Below are 25,833 nucleotides of genomic sequence, written 5' to 3'. Positions count from 1 at the left end.
AGTTGGCATTTCTGTGTGGAGTTTGCATGTTTTCCCTGTGTTGGTGTGGGTTTCCTCCGGGTGTTCAAAATCATGCGCTATAGGTGAATTAAGTAAGCTAAATTGTCCGTAGTGTACGTGTGTGAATGAGTGTGTATGTTTCCCAGAGATGGGTTGCAGCTGGAAGGGGATCCGCTGTGCAAAACATATGCTGGATAAGTTGGTGGTTCATTCCGCTGTGGCGACCCTAGATTAATAAAGGGACTAAGCCAAAAAAAAAAAAATGATTGAATAAATGAATCGTTTTTTCAGTGTTTGCTGACATGAAGGGGTTTATGGACACGAGCTTTGCGGTGAAAAACATCATTAATCAACCTGGGCAAATGACACTGGATTCAGTATCCTGAGCGTCCAGCAGTTACACCTGCATTCAAAAATCATAGAGAGCACATCATTCGCTATTATATGTGTGTCTGTCGCAGCGCAGTGTGTGTTTATAGGCAAAATAATCCTGAATGTCAAACCGCAGGCTATCTTTATGAGGTTAAAAGCACACAAACTAACACTGGTCCAACTGAAACTGAAAGAGCAGGTAATATTAAGACCAGCCCTCATTCTGATACACCTCTTTCCCAGCGGATAAATGAGGAGCGGAGATGAACAGCGCGCTCGACAAGCGGACACACACTTATACACACACACACACACACCATGAGCACCGGGCCGCGAGATGATGGTAAGATACGCTGTTTACTCAAGATAAATAAGACTTCAAATGTTGAGGTTTGTACTGACACAAGTATCAGAACGTGCAGGTTTACACAATTTTTTCTACTCAATTTAGGGGTCGACACAGCGGAATGAACCGTCACGTACAGGTTCATTTCTTTATATGCCATTTTTGATTATTTGTAGCCAGGTTTAATAATTAAAAATATTAGATTGCAAGTCGCTTTTCCAACACCTTATAAATGCTGGGTTTTTTCAACACAAATTTGGGCACCTCCAAACAGCTGGGTTTACTTATTATTATTATTATTATTATTATTATTATTATTATTATTATTATTAAATGCATAATCAAACTGTTGCATTGTCTGTTTTTAACTAAATTTTAGCTTCAGTCAATCAAAAATTTTGTATGTTACATTCTTTTATTTACTTTATTAGAAAATAAAAGTCTTTGGTGATGTGCTTGTATATCTACTCTTAAATGTCATTTGATTATTTCAAACCAGGTTTAATAATTAAATATTAGATTGCAAGTCGGTTTTCATTTACTCTAATAATGCTGGGTTGTTTTAACAAAAATCTGGGTTAATATAGGCCTTCAAACAGCTGGTTTAATTTCTCTTATTATTATTATTATCATATTATTATTATTATTATTATTATTATTATTATTATTGTGTTACTATTTTTAAATGCCTAACAAATTAATGCATTTGTCTGTATTTTACTCAACCTTTTTAAAGTTTAAACAGTTTATATATGCTTTAATTGAAAATAAAAGTCTTTAGTGAAGTGACGTGCTTGTGTCTACTCTGTCTATTTCAAGCCAGGTTTAATAACTAAATATTAGATTGCAAGTCGTTTTCACCTACACTCTAAAAACTCTGGGTTATTCTAACACACATTTGGGTAAAAAATGGGCACCTTCAAACACTTGGGTTAATTTAATACTATATTGTTATTATTATTATTATTATTATTATTATTATTACTAAATGCATAATTAAACTGTTGCAATTTTTCTGTTTTTAACTAAATTTCTAATTGAGTTAACCAAGAATTTTGTAAGTTTAAACACTTAGAAAAAAAAGTCTTTAGTGATGTGCTTGTATCTACTCTTAAATGACACTTGATTATTTTAAATCAGTTTTGATAATTAAATATTAGATTGCAATTGGTTTTTATTTACTCTAAAAAGGCTGGGTTGGGTAAAATATTGGCTCCTTCAAACAGCTGGATTAATATATCATAATAATTGAATAATAACAATAATACTGTTTTTTACAATTTATATATATATATATATATATATATATATATATATATATATATACATACATACATACATACATATATATATATATATATATATATATATATATATATATATATATATATATATATATATATATATATATATATATTAATATTTTATTGATTTATATTTCTTTTTTTCAGGGGAGCTGTGCCCTAGTAGAGCTTTAAGTCTAGCAATGACCCTGGTATATATATATATATATATATATATAAATATATATTTTTATATATATATATATATATATATATATATATATATATATATATATATATATATATATATAATCTAATAGTATTTGATTTTAACATATTTAAATTGATTCTAAGGAATCTGACAACATACATGTTAAAAGACTGGCAAATTAAATAAAACCAAAAGGTTTCAATCAGACAATTAGAAACTTTACCGTGATTAATTCTTGAGTAGTGGCTCACTAAGACTTTAATAAATTTTACACCTCACCACAAGCATGTTTCAGTTCATCAGTATTTCTCGCTTATCTGCCGTGTTTCACAACTTTCATCACAACATTGATGAAGAACGTAATTCTTTCTGAGGCGAACTGATTTGTATGCTTTGTCATTTTGCATAACTTAATTCAGTTTTATTTGTATAGCGCTTTTCACAATAATTATTATTTCAAAGCCGCTTTACAGAAGGTGCACATTACTGCGTTACAATCATCGTCACCCACAGCCTCTCTGGAGAAACAAGTCAGTGTGGATAGTCAAGTGGTAAAAGGGTTAGTTCACTCAAAAATGAAAATCTCCCAGATAGCAAAGAGTTCTGGCCCATTTGGCATAAATCTGGCACAGCAGGCATTCATACAGCACTGGCATACAGCCTGTGGGCCAAACATGGCCCTGGTTTGGCAGAGGTGCCACCGTCTTTGAGGCAGCACACAATACTTGGGCCAGATGTTAATGATTGATATGTGGGCCATGGAAGTTCGACCTATCTTGACCCACATTTAAAATACATTTTCATTATTTTCAAATAAAGAAAAAAAATTCTACTAATCAGATCACTTTAAAAAAGCACACCCATCCCTGCTGAAAAATCCAGCTTAAACCAGCCTAGAATGGTTGGCTGGTTTTAGCTGGTCGACCAGCCTGGTTTTAGAGGGGTTTTGGCCACTTCCAGCTGGTTTCCAGTCATTTACAGCCTGGTTTTAGTTGGTCAGGCCAGAAATTGACCAGCTAAAACCATCTAAAACCAGCTTGACCATCCTGGTATAAGCTGGACATAGCTGGTTTTGGCTGGGCTCCCAGCCTGGCTAGGCTGGTCAAGCTGGTTATAGCTGGTCATCTCCCAGCTTGTCCAGCTAAAACCAGGCTGGAAATGGCTGGAAAACAGCCTGGAAGTGGCCAAAACCCCTCAAAATCCAGGCTGGTCAACCAGCTAAAACTAGCCAACCATCCGAGGCTGCAAACTGGATATTTCAGCAGGGATAGTATACCTAAAGCACACTGATTAATGGATTTATCAATTTAAGTACCACAAAGAATGACGGTCATGAAGTGGCCCATAACTGGATTAAAGACAAGGGCCACACATAATGGGCCATAACTGGCCCAAATTCTAAGCCAATTCATCACCCTTACTGGGCCAAAACATGTTTATTATTGGTACAGATTGTCAGCTATAAGTTTGTAGTTTAACCAGAAACCCCAAAAACTGAGCCATAATCAGCCTAACGTTACCTGATGTGAACAATCGCTACACTGATCCGGGCCACACATCCACAACTGGCCCACATGTAGTTTGTCTTCATGCATGCAGTGCCATCATTGCCATGCGGGGCCCACATTCGGCTGACATTATGCATGCCTGTGCGGGCAACAAGCCAGCGGTGCCATAATGAGGCCACATTTGGGCCAGGTCCGTTTGCTATGTGGGTCACTGCAGTCATGACACATCAACATATCTGGCCCAATTCATTCTCAGTTATAGATTATTAACTTGGCTGAGACTCGGACCAGATGTGGTCCATGTTTGGCTCTTGTCTGGAAGCCAGACTTGGTCCAGTCATGTACCGTAATTCACTGCAGCAAAAAAGCTGATTGTGTGGGCCAGAGCGGGGCCAGAGATATTTTGCTATGTGGGCTGTAATTACCCAGCAGACACACAACATCGTAAGACGTTAGTATTAGGTTAGATTTAGGTCGCCAGCATCTAAGGATGATGTTATTTTGATGTCCAATAACGATGTGAAATGACGTTGATATTTGGTTGATTTTAGGTTGTGTTGAAAGTGGCCAAAATCCAACGTGGAGCCAACATCTTAAACCAACGTCATATTGACACTCAACGTCAAGCTGTAACATCATTAGACGTTGATATTTGGTTGATTTTAGGTTGTGTTGAATCCAACGTTGAGCCAACATTTTAAACCAACATCATACTGACGTCAAATACTGACATTTATTCGTCAGGTATGGAAGTCAAAGTCCAACGTCTAATAGACGTCATAGTGGTAACGTTCACACAACGTCAAGCTGCAACATCATTAGACGTTGATATTTGGTTGATTTTAGGTTGTGTTGAATCCAACGTTGAGCCAACATCTTAAACCAACATCATACTGACGTCAAATACTGACATTTATTCGTCAGGTATAGCAATCAAAGTCCAACGTCTAATAGACGTCATAGTGGTAACGTTCACACAACGTCAAGCTTTAACATTATTAGACGTTAATATTAGGTTAGATTTAGGTCACCAGCATTTAAGGATGATGTTATTTTGATGTCCAATAACAATGTGAAATGACGTTGATATTTGGTTGATTTTAGGTTGTGTTGAATCCAACGTTGAGCCAACATCTTAAACCAACGTCATATCGACGTCAAATACTGACAATTATTCGGCAGGTATAGCAATCAAAGTCCAACGTCTAATAGACGTCATAGTGGTAACGTTCACATAACGTCAAGCTTTAACATCATTAGACGTTGATATTTGGTTGATTTTAGGTTGTGTTGAATCCAACGTTTAGCCAACATCCTAAACCAACATCGAATCGACGTCAAATACTGACATTTATTCGGCAGGTATGGCAACCAAAATCCAGCGTCTTGTAGACAGTGGTAACTTCAACAAAACGTCAACCTAACTTTACCCTAATTAACCTAGTTAGCCTTTAAATATTACTAAGTTGAATACTAGTATTTTGACATATATGTAGTCAAATAACATTTACTGCCATCATGGTAAAGGTAAAATAAATCAGTGATTAGAAATGAGTTATTAAAACTATCATGTTTAGAAATGTGTTGAAAATATATTCTCTCCGTTAAACAGAAATACAGGGAAAAGACATACAGGAAGGCGAATAATTCAGACTTTTGACAGTGGGACATCAAATGTTAGATAAGAATCGATCGCATCAGTTTGGACAGCAGTGTTATTGGCAACTGGGTGACAATAGAAAGCTAATCCCACAGCAGGTAGTGGTTTACGGAAGCCAAATGTTTGGCTTTCAATTTACACTAAATCAACAGCATGTCATGTTTTTGACGTGAGTTTGAGTGACATATTTAATTCAGTTCTTTGTCTTCAGCTGTTCGAGGCTTCTTGAGAAGAGCTTGTTTGTTTGTAAGGAGTCATTGTGTGTGTGTTAGTTTCACCCTATCGGAACTAGTATAATTATGAGATTACAACTATAGTGAAAAGCATAGTTATGTTGTACTGTAATAATGAAATTTTCTGAATGCTTCGGGTTGCACCATGTGAGCACCAGATTCATTTAGTGTTATGTTTAGCCACAGATTTAGAATGCATGAGCTGCTTCAAGGGTTTTCATGATTACAAATTATGAATCATCCTGTGCAAAAGTTTACATCCCCTGATCCATTCAGGCTCATTCTGATTACGTACCCCTATATACATTTCTGGAGAGCGTCAAATATGTCCCAGGAGCTACAATTTTTGCAGTTTTTGTTTTCACAAATCCGCCAGCGGCTGCTGTTAACTGACTGACTGACCGACCAACTGACCAACCCTCCTCCTTCTCTAAACCCAACCAATAATGTTTTCAAAAGCGATCCAGAAAAAAAAAACTGATTTTTACTATGTTTTCAGATTTTAGCACATTCTCACCCTGTTATTTACTTGTTTATTTCCTTCTGTTTTTGTCTTACCTGCTTTCTCGAATGGTTCTTCGCCAGACTAGAACCCTGTTAAAGCGGTTAACTCCGCTCTGCATCTGGCGGTCCACAGCCATCCACACTGAGGATAAGTGGTCAGCTGGTAAGCATGAAAAGGAACGTCTTCATACCGCCCTGTAGCGTTCGTTTTAAATACAAAATGCAGCCATACATACATCTGGCTACATAATTTGTAATCTCCGGAAGTGTATATAGGGCTACGTTTTCAGAATGAGTTGGATCCATTCTCGTTCATTAGAGGGGTAGTTCACCCAAAAATTAAAACTGTGTCATCATTTATCCATTACATTTATGAGTTTATAGAAGATATTTTAAAGAATGCTGGAAACTTTTAACCATTGACTTTCAGCATTTTTTCTTTTAATCTTTTATATACTTTTTACATCTTAAATGACTAAATGCATTAAAATACACTCACTTTATTAGGTACACCTGTCCAACTGCTTGTTAACTGAAAATTTTTAATCAGCCAATCACATGGCAGCAACTCAATGCATTTAGACATGTAGACATGATCAAGATGATCTGCTGCAGTTCAAACCGTGCATCAGAATGGGCAAGAAAGGCGATTTAAGTGACTTTGAACGTGGCATGGTTGTTGGAGACAGACAGGCTGGTCTGAGTATTTCAGAAACTGCTGATCTACTGGCATTTTTACGCACAACCATCTCTAGGGTGTACAGAGAATGGTCTGAACAAGAGGAAATATCCAGTGAGCGGCAGTTCTGTTAGATGACATCACCTTGTTGATGCCAGAGGTCAGAGGAGAATAGAAAGGCAACAGTAACTCAAATAAGCGCTCGTTACAACCGAGCTCTGCAGAAGAACATCTCTGAACACACAACACGTCCAACCTTGAGGCGGATGAGCTACAGCAGCAGAAGACCACACCGGGTGCCGCTCCTGTCAGCTAAGAACAGAAAACTGAGGCTACAATTCACACAGGCTCACCAAAACTGAACAATAGAAGATTGGAGAAACGTTGCCTGGTCTCGATTTCTGGTATCAATTTTTGCTGCCACATTCGGATGGTCGGGTCAGAATTTGGCCTCAACAACATGAAAGCATGAATTCATTCTGCCTTGTATCAGCGGTTCAGGCTGGTGGTGGTGTAATGGTGTGGGGGAGATTTTCTTGGCACACTTTGGGTCCATTAGTACTGATTGAGCATCGTGTCAACGCCACAGCCTACCTGAGTATTGTTGCTGACCATCTCCATCCCTTTATGAGCACAGTGTCCTCATCTTCTGATGGCTACTTCCAGCAGGATAACACTCCATGTCATAAAGTGTTAATCATCTCAGACTGGTTTCTTGAACATGACAATGAGTTCACTGTACTCAAATGGCCTCCACAGTCACCAGATCTCAATCCAATAGAGCAGCTTTGGGATTTGGTGGAACGGGAGATTGGCATCATGGATGTGCAGCCGACAAATCTGCAGCAACTGCGTGACGCTATCATGCTAATATGGAGCAAAATCTCTGACCTTGTTGGATCTATGCCATGAAGGATTAAGGCAGTTCGGAATGGAAAACAGGGTCCAATCTGGTACTAGTAAGGTGTACCTAATAAAGTGGCCTCTGGCTATATATAAACATCTGCACACAAGTTATAAGAGCACCCCGTGCATGTCAACTCACACGTTTCTACAAGAACAGGATTGTTCTTCCTCATTCAAATGTATCCAGCAAGTCTCATGAGTTCACTTCCAAAAATATTTGTTTTCAAATATTTGTTTAATGAACTTTCCTTGAGATTATTAAGAACAAGTGCCACTTTGCATTTGTGTTTACTCTTATGAGCTGAACTGACACACTACAAAACTAGTTCCTTTACTCAGGAAAAAAAACATTTGCGTATACAGGAATTGTTCCAATCAGCCTGTTTGCCACTCCTTTTGCCACAGGCGAGCAGTCAATGAGATCCAGAAATGATTAGTATTTGGGTAGCAGCAAAGTCAACATTTTCTTTCGTGATCAGATGCTAGTTCTTGTGAGAACAGTAAGTTGAGTGAGTTTAGTCAAGTCTCGTTTGTTGACATTTCTTGTGTGAACACAACGACCAAGTGCATCACATGATCAAGCATTAAAATCAAAAATTAAAGTGCTGTCGTCATGGACGTCGTTCCAGATAACTTAGCTTCTGCCACAGAAACACAAGGGAGGAGGATGCCACTCTTTCATAGTGATGTCATTATTAAGGCTTAGTCCGGATTAGACATTTCACTGCGGTGTACACAGAGTGTGTCAATATTAGTTAATAAGAGGATGAGCACAACCAACAAGACACTTCACTGGAATTAAAGAAACCTGTCTATCTATCTATCTATCTATCTATCTATCTATCTATCTATCTATCTATCTATCTATCTATCTATCTATCTATCTATCTATCTATCTATCTATCTATCTATCCATCCATCCGTCCGTCCATGCATCCATCCATCCATCCATCTATCCATCCATCGGTCTGCCTGCCTGTCCGTCCGTCCGTCTGTCTATCTATCTATCTATCTATCTATCTATCTATCTATCTATCTATCTATCTATCTATCTATCTATCTATCTATCTATCTATCTATCTATCTATCTATCTATCTATCTATCTATCTATCTTTTGGTCTGTCTGTCTTTCTGTCCGTCCATCCATCCATCCATCCATCCATCCATCCATCCATCCATCCATCCATCTTTCCATCCATCCATCCATCTGTCTGTTAGTCTATCTATCTATCTATCTATCTATCTATCTATCTATCTATCTATCTATCTATCTATCTATCTATCTATCTATCTATCTATCTATCTATCTATCTATCTATCTATCTATCTATCTATCTATCTATCTATCTATCAGTCTTTCTGTCCATCCATCCATCCATCCATCCATCGGTCTGTCTGTCTGTCTGTCTATCTGTCTGTAATTTGATTTACATGGCACAGTTTTCAAAACTTTCATTGACCAAAGTTTTTCCAACAAATGAACAGAATGCAGACAGACAACCACAAACAGTGTAAAAATACTGATCATACCTCCTAGCAGCCAAATGCCTTTGGGAACAAATAAGTCTTGAGTCTAGTCTTAAAGCAGGTGATGGAAGATGCTTGTCTGTCTGTCTGTCTGTCTGTCTGTCTGTCTGTCTGTCTGTCTGTCTGTCTGTTTGTTGGATTTGATACAAAGATTTACATAACAACTTTTCATAACATCATCAATGTTTAAAGTATTTAAATATATGTAAAATCCTTCTAACCACAGTATCTGTCTGCTCAGGTCTGCACATGAGTCTGCAGCGGTAATGAGGAGGATCTGCAGTTAATCAACACCAGAGACTCAACACTCACAGTCAGACTTCAGAAAAAGACTTCTGCCGCCATGGCCTTGTTGAACACTACTGCTTCATGTAACGTGACGCTGGACACAGACCACAGCTACTCCTGGCCTGCGCTGTTCATTCTGGTCATTATATTTTTCACCATTGCCGGGAATATACTGGTGATTATGGCAGTGTCCATCGAGAGCAAGCTGCACAACCCCACCAACTTCTTCCTGTGCTCTCTGGCTGTGGCGGACATGCTGGTGGGATTCCTCGTTATGCCAATCTCACTAATAAGTATCCTTTACAGTAAGTACTAACATTTTTTCACTTCAAAAATAAATTAATTAAACATCTGAAAATTTTCCCAGTGATGGGTTGCAGCTGGAAGGGCATCCACTGCATAAAACATATGCTGGATAAGTTGGCGGTTCATACTGCAGTGGCGACCCCAGATTAATAAAGGGACTAAGCTGAAATGAAAATGAATATCTGAAAATGGTGGCAAAGTGGTTAGCACTGTCACCTCACAGCAAGAAGGTCGCTGGTTCAAGACTCGACTAGGTCCGTTGGCATTTCTGTGTGGAGTTTGCATGTTCTCCCCGTCTTAGTATGGGTTTCTTCCGGGTGCTCCGGTTTCCCCCACAATAAACATGCACTATAGGGGAGGTGCATAAGCTAAATTGGCCGTAGCGTATGTGTGTGAATGAGTGTGTTTGGGTGTTTCCCGGTGATGGGTTGCAGCTGGAAGGACATTCCCTGTGTAAAACATATGTTGGATAAGTTGGCGGTTCATTCCACTGTGTTGGCCCCAGAATAATAAAGGGAATAAGCCGAAATGAAAATGAATAAATGAATATGTGAAAATGGTGGCAAAGTGGTTAGCACTGTCACCTCACAGCAAGAAGGTCGCTGGTTTGAGTCTCAGCTAGGTCAGTTGGCATTTCTGTGTGGAGTTTGCATGTTCTCCCCGTCTTAGTATGGGTTTCTTCCGTGTGCTCCGGTTTCCCCCACAATACACAAGCACTATAGGGGAGGTGCATAAGCTAAATTGGTCATAGTGTATGTGTATGAATGGGTGTGTTTGGGTGTTTCCCGGTGATGGGTTGCAGCTGGAAGGGCATTCCCTGTGTAAAACATATGTTGGATAAGTTGGCGGTTCATTCCACAGTGTTGGCCCCAGAATAATAAAGCAAATAAGCCGAAATGAAAATGAATGAATGAATGAATATCTGAAAATGGTGGCAAAGTGGTTAGCACTGTCACCTCAGAGCAAGAAGGTCGCTGGTTTGAGTCTCGGCTAGGTCAGTTGGCATTTCTGTATAGAGTTTGCATGTTCTCCCTGTCTTAGTATGGGTTTCTTCCGGGTGCTCTGGTTTCCCCCACAATACACAAGCACCATAGGGGAGGTGCATAAGCTAAATTGGTCACAGTGTATGTGTGTGAATGAGTGTGTTTGGGTGTTTCCCGGTGATGGGTTGCAGCTGGAAGGGCATTCGCTGTGTAAAACATATGTTGGATAAGTTGGCGGTTCATTCCGCTGTGGTGACTCCTGATTTATAAAGGGACTAAGCCGAAGAAAAATGAATGATTATTATTGTTGTCTGCTTCCAGATCACACCTGGCCTCTCCCGCAGCTGCTGTGTCCGCTGTGGATCTTTCTGGACGTGCTTTTCTCCACAGCCTCCATCATGCATCTCTGCGCCATCTCTCTGGACCGCTACATCGGCATCCGCAACCCATTCAGTATCAGTCACACTCAGTCATCTCGCAAGGCCATGATCAAAATAATCACCGTGTGGACCATTTCTATAGGTGAGAGAAGCATTCAGTGGTGAGAGTTACAATAATGGGTAACACTTTACAATAACAGTACATGAATAATGATGTATTAATAAGTAAACTAAACATTACTTTATTATGAATCAATGATTAGTTAAGGTATACACTAATCAAGAATAACTACATCATGAGTTACATGAGTTCATGTGTGAATAACGGCTACCTTAATCACTTGTTAGTACATGTTGTTAATTAATGTATTAATTAACATTTAAGTTTAAGCTAAATGTAACCAACATGAACTCATGAGCTGTTAATGTATAGTTATATCATGACTTTACTTGGAGGGGCACATCACTATTAACTCATCCTTAACTACTCATGAACTCCTGTTCATGTTGATGTTGACCAACACTTATCTGGTGTTATTCAGTTTAAACCAAGCGGCAACCTCCCGCTCTCCCTCAGGAAGCCAATACGGAAGTAACTAAAACTGCAATTCATCCGAAATTCCGCTAGTCCTGGCCGCTCCTGGCTCCAAAACAGAGCAAATTTCAATTGAGCCCACTGTTAGAATGGCCAACTTTACAGCAGAAAAAAAGGTGTTTACAGCCTGCTACAAAAAAAGATTTTGGTTAATACAGCTAATATTACCCTTCATGACAACTGTGAGGGGGTGCATTTTTTTATAACTCTTCCGTTTCCTTTATATTAAGTTATATTAAGTTTGCATAATTAAGGGCGTGGCCACTTGATTGACAGCTAGGTCTCGTTGGTCGCCGTCACGTCACGTCACCTGAATCCTGCAGATTAGCCACTGAACTCGGCATATTTATCGTATTTCTGTGTTGTTTTATGTGGCTTTACACAGTCAACTGCCTTTTGGACTTGTTTCCTACAATTATTAGATGGCATGGCATGCTGAGTGCACTTAATTGTGCTCACAAACCATTCACGTGGCCTCCGTTTCCCATGTGAGTAAAGTTATATACTTATATACCATCTCTACACATGTATTTGTTTTATTTAAGATCATTTATCGTTTATATTTATATTTAGAGCTGTAATGCACTGCAGAATCTGTCAGACTGATTAGCTGTAGGCTCTAGATCAGTCATCTGAAGCGTTGTCATACAGTGTTATGCTGGATTTCATCAATAGTCTTACATTTACTAACACAGACTATATCTGAAGTGTTTGGAAGTAATTCGCGTTTTCCTCCTGTTGAAAAACGTCATAAGAACAATGTTTAGTGGCTCAAAACACTTTATTGATATAGTATACAACCAAGCACAAGTGGTCAGAATACAAACACAGTCACAGGTGATAAAGTTTTAATCGTTCTCCCAAAGTAAAGTGTGTCTGAACCAGGTCCAAACTAAATGCTAGCAGGTGTCTGTAGCTCCGCCCACTCTCCGCCTCTTTGCCCTTGTTTGGTATCCCGCCGTGGGTGTGATGACGCGTGACCAAAATGGCGACGGTTGGCCGCGCCTACTTGTGGCTTCTTTTGCGCTCTTCAGAAACCTATGGGTGACGTCACGGATACTACATCCATATATTTTACAGTCTATGGTTTAAACTCACTAGTTGGACGTGCATGAGGAGTTCATGAGTAGTTAAGAAGGGGTTAATGATGATGTGCCCCTCCAAGTAAAGTCACAACATAATTATACACAGTGGTTCTCAAAGTGGGGGTCGGGACCCCCCGAGGGGTCGCGGGGCAATGAAGGGGGGTCGCCTGGTGATTTCCAAAAATCTATTTATTTTTATTAAACCATAAGAATTAACATATTTTATCCATAGCTATACTGAAAATAAAAATAGTCGTTTATAGTTACTATATACTATATAGTTACTATAGTAGCTTATAGTTACTAGTTCTATTGGATTGCGACCCCTGGGGTAATTACATTATATTAAAGGCAGCAATAGCGTCAGATGCATTTTGATTTTATAACATCAGGTTATACTTTCTGGCACATTTTAAGCACTGACACAAATTTAATTGGTGTGTCTGCGTCATTGCATGCAAGGTTTCTGTATTTATAACCACCTCAGAGGATATTGGGGGTCGCGAGTCTATGGCATTGTTATTTTGGGGGTCGCGGGCTGAAAAGTTTGGGAACCCCTGCATTAACATATCATGAGTTAATCATGGTTAAATTAAGCATAAATTAATGTAATACATTCATCAACAAACAATCATGTACTAACAAGTAATTAAGGTAGCCGTCATTCACACATGAACTCATGTGAATCAAGTTGTAGTTAAAGTTGATTCATGATTAGTGCATACCTTAACTCATCATTAATTCATAATAAAGTAATGACTAGTTTACATATTAATACATCATTATTCATGTACTGTTATTGTAAAGTGTTACCCAATAATGCTTAACACGAATAGTGATGAACTGATACAGCTGAAGTCAAAATGACTAAAATATGCAGGACACCGGCCCTCCAGGACTGAGTTTGGACACCCCTGGTGTAATAAAAAGGACTGTGTTTAGAGAGTTTTGGTCTAAAGCTTAGGTAGTTGACTGAATTGTTTCACTGAGTGGGTCTAACCCTAAACCGAAACTCTGTTAAACATCCCTTGGGAAATATTTAAGAAAAAAAAGAAAGAGAATCACAGGAGGGCGAACCGTTTTGTCTTCAACTGTATGTTTCTTTGGGTGAAAGCATTTCCCTGATGCATACATGTACTGTAAATGGTTACCCTTCAGTTCCCCACAGGTTGCCGCCCCCTGCTGCACACATTAACACATCAGCGGCTTCTGATTGTGAAAAACACAGCGTGAAGCACTGCTGTATTAGTCTGCGGGACGTTGCAGCGATTCCTCTGCTTGTTTAGCATGATGAGCAATAATGTGAGCAGTCAGGCAGGCAGTCTGACCCGGTTTCAGACGCTCCCCGGGGCCATCATAGACTCTGCTCCATGTCTTTACCTAGAGAAACAGCACTAACAGGAACTGACAGGAGGAACCATTACTGCTGCATCAGGCAAATCTCTGCGTTAGCTCTCTCACAGTCAGCGTATTCTGCGTTCAACAGAAAGCTCAATGTTTCTGCACAGCTTCTCTTTGTGGCCAATTCATGTGCATCTCTTTTTAGGTCGTTAAAATAATAAAAAACAATGTTTCTTTTGGGAATAGGCTCGTTTTCAACTCTCCTACAGAGTTAAGAAGTTGAGTTTTCCCATTTTTCGGTCTCTGGGTCCGGCGGGAGAACTTTTAGCTTAGCTTAGCATAGATCATTGAATTAGATTAGACCATTAGCATCTCGCTCAAAAATGACCACAGAGTTTCACAAATTTTCTATGTAAATAGAAAGGTGCATGTGGCCTGGAACTACACTCTCATTCTGGTGTTATAATCAATAAAACATTCTGGTGTTATAAAATATAATCAAGGTGGCCACTGATTAGCTTAGCGCTAAACTATATATATATATATATATATATATATATATATATATATATATATATATATATATATATATATATATATATATATATATATATATATATATATATATATATATATATTAACACATATAAAAAAGTTTACAGTAAATCACCCTACTGTATGTTTAAGATTTTAAAGGGTGTAGTACATTCATGTAGGCCAGACTGACTTACTACAGGTGAGATTTTGCCCAGATTTTCATTCATAATTTTACAGTACACAAATATTTACAATACAAATTTGAATGAAAATATGAGTAAAATCTCACCTGTAATAAGTCAGTCTGGCCTATATGAATGTACTACACCCTTTAAACTCATAAGATTACAGTAGGGGGATTAACTGTTAATATTTTTGTTTAATATTTGTTTATTATAAAATTATGAATGAAAATATGGGTAAAATCTCACTTGTAGTAAGTCAGTCTGGCCTATATGAATGTACTACACCCTTTAAAATCTTAAAATTACAGTAGGGTGATTTACTGTAAACATTTTTATTCAATACTTGTTTACTGTAAAATTATGAATGAAAGTATGGGTAAAATCTCATCTGTAGTAAGCCAGTCTGGCCAATATGATCGTACTACACACTTTAAATTCATAAAAATTTACAGTAGGGAGATTTACAGTAAATATTTTTCTTCAATATTTGTGTACTGTAAAATTATGAATAAAAATATGGGTAAAATCTCACCTGTAGTAAGTCAGTGAGGTCATTGTGAATGTACTACACCCTTTAATACCATAAAATTACAGTAGGGTGATTTACTGTAAACATTTTTCTTCAATATTTGAGTACTGTAAAAATGTAAGTAGAAATAAGGTGTAAAATCTCACCTGTAGTAAGTCAGTTCGGCCTATGCGAATGTACTACACCCTTTAAAACCTTCAAATTACAGTAGGAGGATTTACTGTAATAATTAAAAATATATATATATTTGTGTACTGTACAAATATGAATGAAAATATGGGTAAAACCTCATGTGTAGTAAGTCAGTGAGGTCTCTGTGACTGTACTACACCCTTTAAAATATTTTAAAAACAGTAGCGGGATTTACTGTAAACATTTTTCTTCAATATTTGTGTACTGTAAAATTATGAGTAGAAATATGGGTAAAATCTCACCTGAGGTAACTCAGTCTAGCCTGAACGAATGTACTACACCCTTTAAAATCATAAAATTACAGTAGGGTGATCCTGCCAGACACAAAGATCGGCTGAATGGATTAAAAATGACTAAATTACATAAAAATTGAGTATTCCTTCAAGATAAAGATCCTTTCTGAAGCAGTACTTCACATTTGTTGTTGTTTTTTCTGTCTTCCAGTGTTGTCCCTGCCCATTCCAGTGATGGGTTTGCAGGATGAGCAGAAGGTGTTTATAGACTGCGCGTGTGTCCTGAACGAGCCTCGCTTTATCCTCGTTGGCTCCATCGTGGCCTTCTTCGTTCCTCTGGTCATCATGGTGGTCTGCTATTACCTCACTCTCCATCATCTCCAGAAACACAGCAAGTCCTTCCCGCACGACAGCAAGAGCTCCTGCATGCATTCGTCCATCGAAACAAGTGACACAAGCTTCCTAAACAGCAAGTCCTCCTCCAAAATGTCAGCGTTTCCGGTTATCAAACGCTCGCCGCTCAAAAGCAGACAAGGCATGAATCGAGCTTTGGAAAATGAACGGCGAGCCTCCAAAGTCTTGGGGATCGTCTTCTTTCTGTTCCTGATCATGTGGTGTCCGTTTTTCATCACCAATGTGCTGAACGCCATCTGTCGGGACAACTGTAGCGAGTATGTTCATAAACTCCTCGATATTTTCGTCTGGGTGGGATACGTCTCGTCTGGAGTGAACCCCCTGATTTACACCCTTTTCAACAAGACGTACCGCCAAGCCTTCGCTCGATACCTTCGCTGTAAATTTCACTAGGAAACACCACAGGAGAAGTCTGAGGTCAGCGGACATCATGGCAGTCTAAGTGCTAAATGACTATCACAAACACTGTCAATGTTTTTTTTTTATTTCCTATCAACATTTACATTTAGCAGACGCGTTTGTCCAATGCAACTTACAATTACGGAGGCATTCTGCGACTAGACAAGAAGAGGCAATACAAACAAGAAGTGCTGCTTATACACATGAACTGTCAGTGCTCTGGGAATTAAATGCTGGAGTAAAGAGCGGGGAGTGTTTTTATAGTGTTTCTACAGGTGGTTTGTCAAGCCCACTCACCTGTGTGAAGCACACTTCCAAATGCAGACATGAAGGCTGCGTCCGAAACCGCCTACTACTCAGTAGGTACTGCATTTGAATTTAAACGTACTACTCGGCCGTTAGAAAAGTATGTTCTATACAGTATGAATGTGAAAAGTATGAATGGAATTCGGACATACTACATCCGCCATTTTGTCATGGTCACGTGACCTACGTGCGTCAGTTGCGTCGCTTTACTTCCATTCATGAATTCGCTCGCGGGGCATCATGGGATAGCGCAGCATGCATGGGATGCGTACTCCGGAATCTCGCCGGAAGTAGTAAGTCATCCGGGTACTTTTCGCATACTGATTTTCGAATTCTATGAATTCGGACATACTACTCGGCTCGCATACTGATTTTGGGGTACTATATAGTATGGAAGTATGCGGTTTCGGACGCAGCCGAAGTGATTGTAAGAAAGTGTCTGCTGCGAATGTGCAAAACTGGTGCACGTGTCGGTTAAAGTGACAGGGGTGAAAGGGTGTTTTCTGCTGGTGGTTTGTCAAGCCCACTCACCTGTGTGAGGCACACTCAGACTTGCAAAATTTTTTGGGGGTTGTTGTGTGGTTTGGTAGGGGGAGAAGAAGGGGTCCTGGTTTTATTCACATGCTAGTGATATCATTCCACCAATGAGGAACAGTGAATGAAAAGGTTTTGGAAAGCCTCTCTGTGATGGTACCACAAGGCGACACTCACTTATCAACCGGAAGCTCCTGAAGGGGATCTATCTACCTGCAAACATGGCATCTTTTCAGTGCACCAGCTTTAAGTGGACTATATCTGTGGACTAATATTGAGACTAGTGATGTAGGGGTCATTTTAGATACAGCCAAGGTCAAAGGGAACAGCACACCATTTCTATTCATTCATTCATTTCCTTTTTGGCTTAGTCCCTTTATTAATCTGGGGTCGCCACAGCGGAATGCCCTTCCAGCTGCAACCCATCTCTGGGAAACATCCATACACTAATAATTTTGACTTCAATTGATAATCATTTTGAATAATCGTGATTACAATTATGACTAAAATAGTTGTGATTATGATTTTTCCCATAATCGAGCAGCCCCATAATTTAAAATGGCCTCTAAATGATGTTACAAAAATAGAAAAAAGGTTCCCCATCCCTGGTACAGAACAGTATGGATATTTCTGTATCCAGATACTTTGGTAATTTTTTGATTCGATGGTTTTCTTTAAAGTGGATCAATCTCTTCCAGAGACACTTGTTTTAACTGCACAGATATTCCTGTTGACTCTTTAATCAGTTGATATAAAGCATGTTATTGTTATGCTTCATGTGCATCAGAGTTTACAGTGGTAGAGCGACACCTAGTGGTGACAATCAATGTTTTTATTTTAATGAATAAACACTTAAGGGGTTACTGCAAAAATGATGCAAATAAAAATAATTTCATGACGCTTCTTACACCTGGACTATATATATATTATTGATCACCTGAAAGTAAATAAATAAGATTTCCAATGATCCAAATATTGAGAAAATTTCCTAAATGAAGTGTTAAACAATGCAATTAAAAATAGAGTTTTGAGAATTATTCACTAAAACTTCAATGAACATTTGAGAACATAAATTTGTTATGATATTTAGCATAAAATCAAAGTATCTTTGACCCATACAATGCATATAATTTAGATATTGCCCAAAATACACCTATGCAACATAAGATATAATGCATATATACATATATATATATGCATGCTTTTTTTTTAACCAAACTGTTAGGAGTCTGTCTTCTGTTGTTGCTATTATATACTAGCAGTTATCCTTTTAAATCGCATGTTGTTACGCGATTTATGAGTAGTCTTTGCCTCATCGTTTTTAGTGTTATATACTGCTTAGTGTCGTTTACTGTAGCGGCACGATTAAGACAAATGTGAAATACTGTTTTACAGGGACGAGTTTAGGATTTTCATTTTAGGGTGGATCAGAATCAGTTACTTTTGGAATATATATATATATATATATAAACTAAAAACAATACACTTACAAATGTTTGACTAATATCCAAGGGGTACACTCAATTATTCATCCTCAGAAGTGGTAATACCCAAACGGCTTGTGGAAAAGGTAAGCATACTGAGTATACGTGTGTATATGAAGGACTACACTAATGATATGTACACATATTATAGCAATGTGTGTCCAAAAGATGTGTTATCTTAACAGTATTAACAGTTTGGGTTTCCACAATAACTGTCTCTAAGAAACTGAAGCAAATGCAAAAAAAAGTGTTGCAACTGTCACCACTCTGCCCTATTAGGGACTGACATAATGTTGTATATAACAAAGTATCAGTGACTCTTTAAACAAGAAAGCCCACGTTAAACACTCTATAATGTATTTATTTAATTAGCCCATTACACATGAAGGCCAAAATGTTGTATATTTGTTTATACTTACCCCCTGGATTGTTGATGAGTAGTTTTTATTGTAAAATCTTATATGCTGTTCTTTAAATAAACAAGTGTAAAAAAGCATCCCTTTGATCACACACATCACGTACACATACATAGGGTGGTGGTCTGTGTGTGACTGTGAACGCGCGCGCGTGCGCAGTAGCACCGCCTCTGCAGCGCGCAGCGACCAGCGACGCTTCCCAGGCAACGCAACGCATCAGCACCACCTCCGCGCTTCTCAACGCGATGCAAACGGGGGGAAAGCCCGTGAAAAAACACGTCCGCGTCAAAGAAGACCGACAGGGGACGACTACACTTATCTGTGAGTACTCCGCGTAATTCAATATCGCATGAGATTTTACGCGATAATGCCAGAATGGATAGCATGGATGTAGCGGTGCTGGATCATCTCTGACACGGGCTTCGGAACAAGTATATTGGGTGTGCGATGATTTAATCGCCTTCTCATTAGTGTCTGTCAGCATTTCAGACATTTTCCCGTGTGCACCTGTTATCATTTCGCATGCCAGCACAGTGTTTATAGATGGATGACGTCATGCTGCACGGCGTTATGCGCGAGTGACGTCATCGCAATCAACAGTCAGCCACCGAAAGTCAGAAGCTCTTGCGTAACTCTCATTCAGTGCTGAACGGAGAATTTATAATAGCCAGAAATGAGAGAGAGAAGGAGGGAAATGGGGAGCTGAGAAATGGCTAGAGCTCAGACTGTGTGGTCAGAGAAAAATAATGAGAATTAAAGGTCCTGTGAAATGAAAATAAAGTTTTTTAGATGTTACAGTTTTTCTCAGTGGCTTTGGTGCATTTCTCACAACACTATTTACATTTGCACAACAGTTAATGCAGGGGTGTCAAACTCAATTCCTGGAGGGCCGAAGCCCTGCACAGTTTAGTTCCAACCCTGCTCTAACACATTTATCTGTAGGTTTCAAACAAGCCTGAAGGACTCAATTAGTTTGATCAGGTGTGTTTAATTAGGGTTGGAGCTAAACTGTGCAGAGCTGCGGCCCTTTTGGAACTGAGTTTGACACCTGTGAGTTAATGCATTTCTCTAAACAATTAGTACAAACTGCAAAACCTGGTTGATCACCTGCAGAAGCGTGTCACTTGCTCAAAGTGGAGAGCTCATTCCTCGAAAGCAAGTATTCATGTCAATGAAAGTGTCATCATGATGAAGAGTCCTGACAGCATTGTTTATTTACAAGATAGTCAAGTGGCTTTGTCATGAAGGTCGCTGGTTCAAGCCTCTGCTGGGCCTCTTGGCATTTCTGTGTAGAGTTTGAATGTTCTCCCTGTCTTCCCGTGGGTTTCCTCCGGGTGCTCCGGTTTCCCCCACAAGTCCAAAGACCTGCAATACAGGTGAATTGGGTAAGCTAAAGTTGTCCTTAGTGTATGTGTGTGAATGAGAGTGTATGGGTGTTTCCCAATGATGCTGGAAGGGCATCCGCTGCGTAAAACAGATGCTGGATAAGTTGGCGGTTCATTCCGCTGTGGTGACCCCAGATTAATAAAGGGACTAAGCCGACAAGAAAATGAATGATGAATAAATATTTCCCACATGATCTTTAACAAACCAAGGATGTTTTCACAGTATTTCTTATAAACAAAACTAATTCTTCTGGAGTCGTAATACGTCTTATTTATTATTTTTTACAGTTTGTATTGAATAAAAGCTAGTTTTAATTAAAAAAATAAGTAAATAAGGTCATATTATAAGCCTCCGGATGCTCCAGTTTCCTCCACAAGTCCAAAAAACAAGTGGTATAGGTGAGTTGGGTAGGCTAAATTACTGTAAATTACAGATTACAGTAATAAAGGGACTAAGCCGACAAGAAAATGAAGGAAATTAATGCACATCAATCTGAAATGGTTGCATAATCTATGAAAAGTATCATGCGAATAAATCATCCAATGTTCATCCAAGGTTAACTGGACATCTTGCATGCCGTTGACATGTGACAACACATAAACTGCATTAATCACAGTGTAAAATCACAACGAATTAAATTACCATAGAAAAGAAAACTGATAATGTAAGCACACAGTGTTTTAATGGTAGTTAATCTTGCATATTTACTCTTGCATGCTGTGCCTTTAATTGATTGACCCTGTTGTGCTAATCAACAGGAAAAAGAGGCAGGAGTCGTTTATCAAGATCTACACCTTGGTGTCACTCTAATTACAACTATTATCATTAATTGCTAACATCTAACAGACACTAGTGTGAAACCAATAATCAATGCACTTTATTGTTGTTTTCTGCTTATGGAGTGGCAAAACCCTCCGCACAGTTCTCCGATCCGATCCGTGTTTCCTTTCTAGAATATTCAGAGCGATTAGTGTTTTCTTTTTCCCAATATATTCAGAGCCAATTAATTTCCTTTTTTTCTAGAATATTCAGAGCCAGTTGTGTTTTCATTTGTTTCCTTCTTTCTTGAATATTCAGATCCGATTCGTGTTTCCTTTCTAGAATATACAGACCTGATTAGTGTTTCCTTCTTTCTAGAATATTCAGAGGCAATTGTGTTTTCATCTGTGTTTGCTTCTTTCTAAAATATTCAGAGCCAATTAGTTTCTTTTTTTTCTAGAATATTCAGAGCCGATTCATGTTTTCTTTCTAGAATATTCAGAGCCAATTAGTTTCCTTCTTTCTAGAATATTCAGAGCCGATGCGTGTTTCCTTTCTAGAATATTCAAAGCCGATCCATGTTCCCTTTCTAAAATATTCAGAGCCGATTAGTTTTTTTCTCTTTCTAGAATATGCAAAGCCCATCCATGTTTCTTTCTTTCTAGAACATTCAGAGCCGATTTGTGTTTCCTGTCTAGTATATTCAGAGCAGATTAGTGTTTCCTTCTTTCCAGAATATTCAGACCCAATTAGTGTTTCTGTCTTTCTAGAATATCCAGAGCAGAGTTGTATTTCTGTCTTTTTCTAGAATATTCAGAGCCGATTCGTGTTTACTTTCTAGAATATTCAGAGCCGATTAGTGTTTCTTTCTTTCTAGAATATCCAAAGCAGAGTTGTTTTTCCATCTTTTTCTAGAATATTCAGAGCCAGTTTGTTTCCTTCTATCTAGAATATTCAGAGCGATTAGTGTTTCCTTTTTTCTAATATATTCAGACCTGATTAGTGTTTCCTTCTTCCTAGAATATTCAGAGCTCATTCATGCTTTCTTCTTTCTAGATTATTCAGAGCCAATTAGTGTTTCTTTCTTTCTAGAATATCCAGAAGAGAGTTGTATTTCTGTCTTTTTCTAGAATATTTAGAGCCGATTGTGTTTTCATTTGTGTTTGCTTCTTTCTAGATTATTCAGAGCCGATCCGTGTTTCCTTTCTAGAATATTCAGAGCCGATCCGTGTTTTCTTTTTCCCAATATATTCAGAGCCAATTAATTTCCTTTTTTCTAGAATATTCAGAGCTGATCTGTGTTTCCTTTCTAGAATATTCAGAGCGATTAGTGTTTTCTTTTTCTCAATATATTCAGAGCCAATTCATTTCTTTCTTTCTTGAATATTCAGAGCCGATTCGTGTTTTCATTTGTTTCCTTCTTTCTTGAATATTCAGACCTGATTAGTGTTTCCTCTTTTCTAATATATTCAGACCTGATTAGTGTTTCCTCCTTTGTAGAATATTCAGAGCCGATTGTGTTTTCATCTGTGTTTGTTTCTTTATAGAATATTCAGAGCCGCTCCGTGTTTCCTTTCTAGAATATTCAGAGCCAATTGTGTTTTCATCTGTGTTTGCTTCTTTCTAGAATATTCAAAGCCAATTAGTTTCCTTTTTTTCTAGAATATTCAGAGCCGATTCGTGTTTCTTTCTAGAATATTCAGAGCCAATTAGTTTCCTTCTTTCTAGAATATTCAGAGCCGATTAGTTTTTCTCTCTTTCTAGAATATTCAAAGCCCATCCATGTTTCTTTCTTTCTAGAACATTCAGAGCCGATTCGTGTTTCTTTCTTTTTAGAATATCCAGAGCAGAGTTGTATATCTGTCTTTTTCTAGAATATTCAGAGCCAGTTTGTTTCCTTCTTTCTAGAATATTCAGAGCCGATGAGTGTTTCCTTCTTTCTAGAATATTCAGAACCGTTTAGTGTTTCTCTCTTTCTAGAATATTCAGAGTGGATCCGTGTTTCCTTTCTAGAATATTCAGAACCGTTTAGTGTTTCTCTCTTTCTAGAATATTCAGAGTGGATCCGTGTTTCCTTTCTAGAATATTCAGAGCCGATTAGTTTTTCCTTCTTTCTAGAATATTCAGAGCTGATCCGTGTTTCCTTTCTAGAATATTTAAAGCCGATTAGTGAAAACTGCCACAGCCGAGGCTCAAACCAGCGACTTTCTTGCTTTGAGGTGACAGCGCTACCCACTGCACCACTTATTATTCTATTATTATTATTACCTCCAGTACTATCTTGTGCATCTCACGTCTTCACAGACCACCATGCCTTTATTGCATTTTATTTTCTAATGCACACGTCATTTATGATAGAAGAAAAAAGACTCAGTGGCTTCTTCTACCGCAACAAACTGCATTTCTCTTTTTGATATTTGCCACCAGTTTATTAGCAAATTCCAATTTCATTCTCCTCAACTCATTGGATAGAAACACTGCTCTATTGGCAAATCTTTTATGCAGCATTACTGTTTTGTGCTTAAATCAGTATAACTTTGTGTTCAGCAGAAACTCAAACAGGTTTACAACAAGTGGAGTTTTCGTTTTGGGGTGAACTGTCCCTTTAAGACAGCCGAGGGCATGGGAAAAAACAGATTGATTCACAATCCAGGCTGTAGTGCTGGGAACAGATTACGTAAATGTGATTCTGGTGAAGGAGTCTATAGCATGTCTCTCCATCAGCATAGCTGAGGCGTTGCCATGGTTTTGTCTTGTGAATCAGTCTGCTTTCTCTGACTGTAGAGGCCGGCTGTGTGTTTACACTCAGATCATTCAGCTGTGCAGAGAAATAAGGCTGTTTAGCGAGGATCAGTAGAAAATGCTGCTGTATATATCGGTAGAAGTGAAAAAAATGAGAAGGCACATAAATAATAAAAAATGTTTCTTTCTATTTGATTCTTTACACGTTAAAAAATACCATAGGTATTATTATACAGTAATCCAATAACAAAGTGGTGTAAATACTATTTATATGTATAGTATAATACACTATAGTTGAAAAATATAGTGTAATACTGTAGTAATTATTCATTCATTTTTTATTTTCGGCTTAGTCCCTTTATTAATCTGGGATCACCACAGCGGAATGACCCGCCAACTTATCCAGCATATGTTTTTGCCCTTTTAGCACTTCCTGCTGCAACCCATCTCTGGGAAGCATCCATACACACTCATTCACACTTTTATTTTTAACGACCACAGAGTCGGGACCTCGGTTTAACATCTCATCCGAAAGACGGCGCTCACTGAGCAGTATAGAGTCCCCGTCACTATATTGGGGCATTAGGACCCACACAGACCGAGGGTTGGGCGCCCCCTGCTGGCCTCACTAACACCACTTCTGGCAGCAACCTAGCTTTCCCATGTGGTCTCCCATCCAGGTACTGACGGGCGCAGCCTTGCTTAGCTTCAGTGGGCGATCATGTGAGAGTTGCAGAGAGCTAGCTGTCGGCTAAATACACAACATGTTTTCTTTTCGGTGGTTGGTTGGCATCCACCAATCTCTCAATGCGTCTCCGCTGTAAACTGGAAGATGGGGGCAAGACTGCAGCCAAAAATGTATTAACTCACCATGTAATGGACAAATGCATCATATTGTAACGGTAACGAAGTTAATATATTTTAAAAGTATTGCATTACAGTATTAGTTAGTGTCAAAAGTAATACCGTTGCAGTTATGCATTATAAGTGTCCTAATGCACATGATGCTCACTTGGAAGTAGTACATTTATTGTTTATGTGACCCAAAGTACACTGTATATAATGCAATATTTCACACAATTACTTTATGTTGTCCCAACACAAATCCATTAAGTCAACTTATGCAAATATATGATGTTTTAGCCAAAAATAAAACGCAAACCATTCCAGCTTTAATCCTAATTGTGGAATTTTGGTGACTGTCGCTTTAAATTTAAATAAGATTGTGCTCTTTTCAAAAGAAGGCGGAGCTACAGATGCATGTGTGTCAGTATAGTGGCAGATTCAAAACAAGACTAACGTCCTATGCTAATGAGGGAGAGATAGTCACTAGTGGGCGGGGCTTTCCCCCTTTGATGACACGCACAAAGAGAGAATGTCAATCAAAGTGTTTCTGCAGACTGTTTACATCAAGTGTATTTATAAATAATACAATTAATACATTTTTACCATTAGCAGCTGGAAATATTCCCACACGGCTGCCAAACAACTGTGTTTAAACCCCTTATA

At 38.5% G+C, this 25,833-nt stretch overlaps 2 protein-coding genes across 4 annotated transcripts in view; both read left to right on the top strand.

Moving 5' to 3' along the window:
- Nucleotides 1-658: 658 nt before the first annotated feature.
- On the top strand, nt 659-18,442 carry htr2cl2 (5-hydroxytryptamine (serotonin) receptor 2C, G protein-coupled-like 2). The gene is made up of 4 exons (NM_001442544.1): nt 659-715; nt 9,472-9,823; nt 11,129-11,329; nt 16,096-18,442. Exons 2-4 carry the CDS (start codon nt 9,574-9,576, stop codon nt 16,689-16,691), a joined length of 1,047 nt encoding a protein of 348 aa, NP_001429473.1. The 5' UTR covers nt 659-715; nt 9,472-9,573; the 3' UTR covers nt 16,692-18,442.
- A 1,174-nt stretch (nt 18,443-19,616) lies between these two features.
- The window catches only part of si:ch73-362m14.4, a 28,294-nt gene continuing 22,077 nt past the window's right edge, over nt 19,617-25,833 (top strand). For all 3 annotated transcript variants that reach the window (XR_015520743.1, XR_015520742.1, XM_087301945.1), the window contains exon 1: nt 19,617-19,758. The gene's annotated coding sequence lies outside the window, so the exon portion shown is untranslated. The remainder of the gene's footprint in view (nt 19,759-25,833) is intronic.

The sequence above is a fragment of the Danio rerio genome, chromosome 21 (assembly GCF_052040795.2).
Source record: "Danio rerio strain M-AB ecotype USA chromosome 21, GRCz13ab, whole genome shotgun sequence".
NCBI classification, from domain to species: domain Eukaryota; kingdom Metazoa; phylum Chordata; class Actinopteri; order Cypriniformes; family Danionidae; genus Danio; species Danio rerio.
The sequence above is the reverse complement of the archived record's forward strand: the minus strand, read 5'-3'. Positions and strand labels throughout refer to the sequence as shown.

What these genes read in the sequence shown, in the direction of transcription:
- htr2cl2 (NM_001442544.1), top strand. Translation starts at nt 9,574, where the DNA reads ATGGCCTTGTTGAACACTACTGCTTCATGTAACGTGACGCTGGACACA. An exon ending in ACTAATAAGTATCCTTTACA is followed by an intron (nt 9,824 to 11,128) that starts GTAAGTACTAAC and finishes GTCTGCTTCCAG; the next exon opens with ATCACACCTGGCCTCTCCCG. An exon ending in CGTGTGGACCATTTCTATAG is followed by an intron (nt 11,330 to 16,095) that starts GTGAGAGAAGCA and finishes TCTGTCTTCCAG; the next exon opens with TGTTGTCCCTGCCCATTCCA.